The following is an 8,060-nucleotide window of genomic DNA, read 5'->3' as shown; positions in this document are numbered from 1 at the left end:
AATACTTCATAGCAGTTGAATGAACCCATCGCCATCTCTGCTATGACATCACCGAGACCACCTATTTTGCTCAGGCGCCGCCCATTCATGGCGGAGAGCACCTATTAAAAGGCAGTACAGACGGATCTTCTCCCTTACAACCAATCACAAGTACCCTGCTTCTGATTCGCAGCCAATGGGAAGCGTCTCCTAGACAATCAACTATCAACGCGCTTAGCTTGGCGTCCGTGTCTAGGGTATTAGCTAGCTATCAGCACCGTTGAAGCTTAACATCTTTAAACTTGTTGGACGAAGTTGGATTGCAGTATCAGCGAATTTATTATCTACATATTGCAAAAAAATGAGCCTGTCTCTCCGGTAATTATGAGGTGTTTAGTTGCTGTTGCGAATTGTTTGTTTCGTGACTTGTTGTGTATGAAGCTGAAGTAGCCGGTGTGCGTGAGTTCAGTGTTCACTGTTCAGTTATAACAACAACAATAATAACAAACATCACTTATAGAGCACTTTTTTTAATTCAAGACTCTATCTCAATTCGCTTTACAAACAAGAGCTGAAACCTACACTCAGAAATGTCTTCATTTGATCGCTATATATGTGTAACAGATTCAGTGGTTGAAGCTGGCTACCTAGAAAGCATTATTGGCCATCATGCCCAAAAATGCTGTCTAGGTAGGCAGCTCGAAAGATTTTGAGAGACAGCCAATAGGTTTATCTGGTTAAATGGCTGATCTAAACTAATGTCATATTTTTCTATTAAAACATAAAGGGATAGTTCACCCAAAAGTGACAATTCTGTCATAATTTACACTTTGTTTCAATGTTGTTTCAAGCATGTTTGACTGTTTTTGTGTGTAACACAAAGCATATGTCAGGCAGAGTGTTAGGGACTGACAGCAGCAGTCATGATGCTGACAGTCCCTAGCATTCTGCTTGACATCTCCTTTTAAATTCCATGGAAGAAGTAAGTCATAATGGTTTAGATTCTAGAACAATACGTCAAGTCAAATTTAAATGTATAGCACATTTCACAACAGGCATTGTTTCAAAACAGCTGTACATGAACAGAAATGAAGGAATATAATGCCAAAATTAGTTATTTATGTTTTAGAACTATTAGTGGGTACATTGTTGTCCCTCCTTTGACCCAGTTGATAAAGGTATCATTGAGTGAGGAGCATCGCAGTCCAGCTGGAAGCTTTTGGCAGGTAATTTAGCTGATCTCCATCCTGAACCCATACTTCGGACAGTGGCTCATGAAGAATCCCATGTCTTTGATTTTGCATCAACATGAGATAGGATTTTCATGAACAAGCTAAATCTAAGTATTAGAGAACAAGACTTAATCAGATGTTTAAAAGTTGCTTTAAATCCTATTTAATTACCACATTTGTGCCATCAGGACTGACCTAACTGCTGATAAGAGTAAAAGGAAGAAAAGGAGAGAACTTACTGAGGAGCAGAAGGATGAAATAAAGGAGGCATTTGAACTCTTTGATACAGACAAGGACAAAGAAATAGATTATCATGAGTTAAAGGTAAAGATCTAGATTCCTAAAACAACGCCGCACATGTGTAATGAATGTTCATTCATCTACAGGTGCAACCTCTGTCAAAACTAGTAACTAGTCTTGGCAGATAAACTAATGAATAAAAAATATCAAATTCAGTCCTGCTATTGATGAAACATGAGAATGATAAATTGTGTTTCAAGCACTTTGTTGCTGTTACTGTTATAATGGTTTGATAACAATAACCTCATGCTGTGACTTGCTATTGGTAAGATATTGTATTGATTTATTAAGTCTTTTAAAATGTATGTACCTTTGATATTAAAAATGATCTTCAGGTTGCGATGAGAGCGCTTGGATTTGAGGTGAAGAAAGTAGATGTGTTGAAGATCTTAAAAGACTATGACAGAGAAGGAACCGGGAAAATAACTTTTGAAGATTTCAAAGAAGTGGGTAAGAAGTTTTTTGTTCATTAACAACTACGTGACCTAAAACTCGACATGCTGATAGTTGCTTTTTGGAACAATTGGTTATCGGCAAAACTCGATGCAGATAGTTGCCAACGACTTTTTATTTTATTCATCATCAATAACCATTATCTTGTGAATGTGTGTGTGTGTGTGTGTGTGTGTGTGTGTGTATATATATATATATATATATATATATATATATATATATATATATATATATATATTATATGCATATTAGGCTATAAAAAGCTTAGTTTGGTAAATATTGACATATGTAGCATTGTAACAGAGCAGAGTCTGTCATTTCAAAATATGTGCCCAGTATATTTTGGGCTTGTTTATAGTTAACAGTCCTGCTTTATGCTCCAAATCTGATTTTTTTTCTGGTTATTTTCGAGATTTCAGTTTCATAATCAGCTGCTTTTGGGATTGTATTTATTTTGAATTCTTCTTTCCTTCCATGTTTGTGCCCTTCATAGCAAACAAAGTCTAAGAATTATTTTTTTAATTCTATAAATAAAATAAAAATAACTATCGGCTGATTAATTGGTTATCAGGCTTTTCCATCACCTTAGTTATCAGCAAAATCCAGTATCGGTCAACCTCAAATTGAAATTAAGAAATTTAGAAACCAATATGGTCAATTGTCTATTTCATCCTATGTTATGCTACAAATGTTGCCCATTGTTGAGCCTATGCAGTTTATGGTGGTATGAACACATTTAAATGTTTAATTTTAAGGACATCTTAATTTAGTTTTGTACAATTTACTACTAAATTGCTACTAATTTTGCTACTACGAGTAAGGTCGCAACTTGATGTCCCATTTCAAATCTGGGCCCTAAAACAAAACCAATTGAAAACTACTGTCGTTTTCTGTCTCAATTTTTCAGATGGGTCTTGTATTAAAGAGACAGTTCACCCAAAATTGAAAGTCCTCTCATTTACTCGCCCTCATGTCATCCCAGATGTGTATGGCTTTCTTTCTTCTGCTGAACACAAACAAAGATGTTTAGAAGAATATCTCCGTTCTGTAGGTCCATACAATGCAAGGGAAAGGTGATCAGACCTGTTTCTCATCCACACCTATTATATCACTTCTGAAGATATGGATTTAAACACTGGTGTCATATGGATTACTTTTAAGTTGTCTATATGTGCTTTTTGGAGCTACAAATGTCTGATCACAATTCTCTTGCATTGTATGGACCTACAGAGCTGATATATTTTTTCAAAAAATCTTTGTTTGTGTTCTGTTGAAGATAAAAAATCATACACATCTGGGATGGCATGAGGGTGAGCAAATGATAAGGGAATTTTCATTTTTGCGCAGAATATCCCTTTAATAGTGTCAGAAAGCCAGGAAATAGTTTACTGAAAATGTACTAAATTGTTTTTCTATTTTCTCTCAAGTGACGGACATGATAATAGACCGAGACCCAAAAGAGGAAATCCTAAAAGCTTTTAAACTGTTTGACGACGATGAAACGGGAAAGATCAGCCTGAGGAACATGCGGCGAGTGGCCAGAGAACTGGGCGAAGACATGAGCGATGAAGACCTGCGTGCTATGATCGATGAATTTGATACCGATGGGGATGGCGAGAGTAAGTTGCTGGATTTTCATCTAGGGATAGAAAAAAAAGTGCTATTTTTATTGCCTCTGATGAATGGAAGTAATTACTGTGCTTTTCCCAGTTGGCCCTAAGTGCTTTTCTCAATTAAGAAACAGCAAATTAATGTATTGCAGCCAACAAAAATGGGAGCAGTGGAAACTGAGTGCTGAGGCGAAAGATGTTTGTAGCTCTTTTGGCGTTGTCAAAGCTATGATATGTAATTTAATCAACAAGATATTAATTGTCTGTGTGGTGAATAAGTAGGTTAAAAGCAAAGTGAATTTAACTGATCACATTTGTTCTCATACTGTCTTTTAGTAAATCAAGAGGAATTCGTCTCTATCATGACTGGCGACTCGTGAGCTGCTGTGTTTTTTTTTAGGGAATCGATCCCTGAAGATTTGGCAGCACATTTAGGCTGTGAAGAGCTGATCGTTCAGTTTGAAGATTGATCTTATTCATGAAACGTAAACAATTTCAATGTATTGAATGGTAGGTCTGATTGGTGCTAAAATTCTGGACAGAAGCTTGAACGGAACTGAACATGATCAACTTTGGGGTCATGAATCGGTTGGTTTTATTTTTATTATCGGAAACCTGTTATGACTTTAATGATTTGTGTTGTAGTTGTCTATCTTGCATTTGAAATAACATTCCAAAATACCATTTATTGTAAATAATTAGTAAAAAAAAAACTATATCTCTTTGGCTAAAGGATATTTTATTTCCTATTTTTAAATAAGTGTTGCGAGTCTGGTTTAGATTAGTATATGGTCCATTTTTATAGCTATTCTACAGGTTCTATGGTTGAAAGAGTGTTCATATTTTTTATCTTGTCCAATAGAGGGAGACATTATTCATAGGAAATCAGGGCTGCTGTTGTATCATCTGGGTTTTCAAAAGAACACTATTTGGATGTGTTTATTCAAGCCAAAAGGAAATAGATTCCCATTTAAAAGATGCAAAAATTTTACCTCTCTAAAATTAAAAAGTAAAAAAAGTAGTGTAATACTTAGAAGTCATACAAGAAAACAAAATTAAATATGAATTACAAAGAAAAATTAATCCACAATTCTTTCAACATTTATTCCCATCATGATGTACCCAGCCTTTAGGACTTTTTTCTTTGCTGAAACTAAAATGGAGATTTGGTGTGAGTGTCAGTCTCAGTCACAATTCACTTTCATTGGATTTGGATGTGATGAGGAGGAGGGCGTTGCCTGGACGTGAGGGTGCACGGCTGGCGCTTAATCAGGCTAGGTCTACATTATTCCGGATACATTTGAAAACTGCGTTTTCGTTTCAAAACGCTCTCCGTCCACACTAGCGTTCAAGCGTGTTCAAAATGTTGCTCCTCAACACTGAAACGTATGAAAACGCTTAAATCATGTTACTGCGCATGCGGAAAATCCCCGTTGCATGTACGGTCTGAAACGCGATTGTCCTCGTGTTCCGTTGCCAGACACCAATTCCGAGTAAACTTCCCTTCACCTTTGAAGGATATACAAAGTAACATAAATTTTTTTAACAATGGTATCAAAGTGAGTATAAAGTACAACAGCACCGCTGTAACATGGGCCGCCATCTTGATTGTTTTTGTTGGATAGATCACATGACTGCATCACATGACAACAAATACATCATTTTCAGACATAACCATTTTCACAGTCCACACTACAATGCGAAAACGGCATTTTAAAATGTATCTACTTTGGAGTGCGTTTTCAAAAAGCTCAGTTTTCGCGTACTAAAATGCTGTCTCCGTGTGGACGGAAGGCCAAAACGGAGAGAAAAAGATGCATTTTCAGTGAAAACAGGAGGGAGGAGGGATGCGCTGTCACTGAGTCCTCACCACTGCCATCCGCCAAAGGAGCAGCCGTGGCCATCTGTGTGGGGATGGAGGGGTCGCTGCCGGCCACCGAGAGCCGGAGGGACTGCTGCCGTCTGCGGCGGGAAGAGCGAACTGTTGTCCACCAGAGGGCGGAGGAGCGGTTGAGGACCAGTCGACAGCATGTCCGGGGACCAGCAAGCAAGTTTTTCTCTTTCTCTCCTCTCTCTCTCTGTGTATGTCTCCCGCTTGCCCTTTCCCTCTCGCCACGCCTCCCCTCGTCTCTCCCCCAGTTTCCCAGGAGGCAGGGTGGACCACCGGCTGACAGAACAGCCGGAGGGGCAGTGTCTCCCCTCTAGAGAAGGAGTGTGACAAGGAGGGCGTGGTCGGGCCATGCGCGGCCAGCGCTGAATTATATGATCAGCGGGAGAGCGAGATGAAGGGGGGCCAGAGGCGCCAGTTCGGGAGAGAGAGAGAGATGCACGCAGTTGCACTGAATGTGTGTGTGTGTTTGTTTATGTTTGCTTTATGTTGAGTTTGATATTAAAAGTTAAGTTGACTGTTCAGCCGGTTCCCGCCTCCTCCTCGCCCATCCTTTAGCTGTTACATTGGGATAAAAGCAATGAAAGTGAATAGTGACTGAGGCTAAAATTTCTGTCTCCTTTTGTGTTCCATAGAAGTCAGTGATACAGGTTTGGAACAATATAAAACTGAGTAAATGATGAGAGAATTTCATTTTTGGTTTGAACTATCCCTTTAACAGATGTTACTTAAAAGTGCTTTTGAATCAATTGAGCCACTATAGAAATTAAAGTTCACACAAAAGTTCATTTCTATCATCATTTATTCAGCCTTGTATCATTCCAAACATATGACTTTCTTTTGTGGAAACTAGGTGCATTGTGGTTGGTTGCGCAGCATACAACAACCAATGGCGTTTGGTGTCATTGATGTCAAACATGCCCTGATTCCCCTTCACACAAGATTTTCACTGAATAATTACTTAAATTTCAATCTGTTCCTCGCAATGTTTTGGAATGGCTTGAAAAGGGTTTGAATATTCCATACAAGTTCTATTCTACTTTTATTGACAGTAACAAAATTGTTTACTTTAATGCAGACATAGATTAACTAAATAAATGGGAAAAGCATAACCAAGTGGATCTATTTAAAGATAAATAAAAATAAAGCAACTTGCTTTTTGTAGTTGCTATATAAAACTGGTGGGAATACCAAACTTTAATGACATTATTACATATATATGTATAAAAACATATTTGTTTTTTTAAGGAAAGCAATAAAGACCCATCAGCTAAGGTAAGAAGACTGTTATTTTTACTGAGTTTGTTGATAAGTTGCTAGTGTTTAATGTACTGTATTGTCTTATGATTGCACGATCTGGAGAGGCTTTAAATCTATAGTGGATACTGATAAAAAAATGTGATGGTACATAGTCCGGTTTATTGTCTTAGCGTTAAAATGTGTGCATTTTCCCCCATTGCGTATTCGGGTCACAATGTAAATGCATTTTAAAGGAAGATACACATGTAAACAATGCTGTGGAATATGTGCTGCTACCAGTGGATCTTTGACATCCATTCATCTACAAAATACTTGGAAGAAAACGCAGCAACGTGAGAGATCTTTGTCATGTTGTGACATGCCATCCATTCCCAGAGTGGGCCGTTAAGGCATCCGTGCCCAGGGCATCCCAACGTCTTTATCCCTCCCTGGTTGTATGGAAAAAGCAGTGTCATTATTCCTTAAAATATTATTTTATGTTTGATGGGAAATGTCATATGATTTGAGAAAAACAATTATGGTGTATAAATGTGACAGATTTTAAGTAGAATATTAATTTAAATACAAAATGCTAACTGAAAACAATACATCTTTTTAGACTTGAAAAATACATGAAAAAAGTGAAATAGAGTTGATAAATATTGACAATTTGTTAAGAACATGGCCTGGTTCTTTCAATCATACAACACAGAAGAAAAAACATATTGCAGCAATTCTGAATTTTTGAGATATTTAGAGAAGCGTTTAAAAATAGAAAGCACAACAATAGCAGAAGTTCTTGGGCTGAAAGCATCTGATGGTGGAATTTGTTCAAATGTCGTAATATGATACACTGAAATCACTGGCTGGCTTTTGATGAGGGAGACCGGGGTTAAAGGTCCATCCTGTCATTAATGTCATGCAGTAATCACTTCCTCCTATGCTGTCAAGGAGTCTCCAGGGACATGATCTTCCATTAGACTAATGTTTCGATTTAGAAACCAGCCAAAATCTCATACTGACATCAAAGTTATCTTCTGACAAATCTACCAGTTGATTCTAGTATGGCTGCGATCCCGATGCATCATCTGAATCATGGCATGACACTCATATGTTTAAGATCAGATAGATTCGTTTGTTTTAGTAATATACGATGCTGCTGTTCAATAAAGCAGTCGAACGTTCAGCCTGGGCATTCTCCCTCTAATTTTGGCTTTGAGGGTCCCGTAACGACTGTAATTTGGAACATATTTAACTTTGGTGTATCTCAAGTCAAAGCCACATGATCATGGGCTACTCGTACAAATTTCAAAACCTTAGACAGTTCCCCCCACACATGGTAATTTAAACTTTGTGGGA

The 8,060-nt window shown here is 37.7% G+C and overlaps 1 protein-coding gene across 1 annotated transcript; it reads left to right on the top strand.

Moving 5' to 3' along the window:
- The first annotated feature begins 208 nt into the window (after positions 1–208).
- Positions 209–6,644, top strand: cetn3 (centrin 3). Its single transcript, XM_052116238.1, has 5 exons — positions 209–357; positions 1,400–1,535; positions 1,847–1,961; positions 3,392–3,583; positions 3,911–6,644. The coding sequence occupies exons 1-5, from the start codon at positions 341–343 to the stop codon at positions 3,952–3,954; spliced, it is 504 nt and encodes a 167-aa protein (XP_051972198.1). The 5' UTR covers positions 209–340; the 3' UTR covers positions 3,955–6,644.
- The last annotated feature ends 1,416 nt before the right edge of the window (positions 6,645–8,060 follow it).

This window comes from Xyrauchen texanus, chromosome 43 (assembly GCF_025860055.1).
Source record: "Xyrauchen texanus isolate HMW12.3.18 chromosome 43, RBS_HiC_50CHRs, whole genome shotgun sequence".
NCBI classification, from domain to species: Eukaryota; Metazoa; Chordata; class Actinopteri; order Cypriniformes; family Catostomidae; genus Xyrauchen; species Xyrauchen texanus.
The sequence above is the reverse complement of the archived record's forward strand: the minus strand, read 5'-3'. Positions and strand labels throughout refer to the sequence as shown.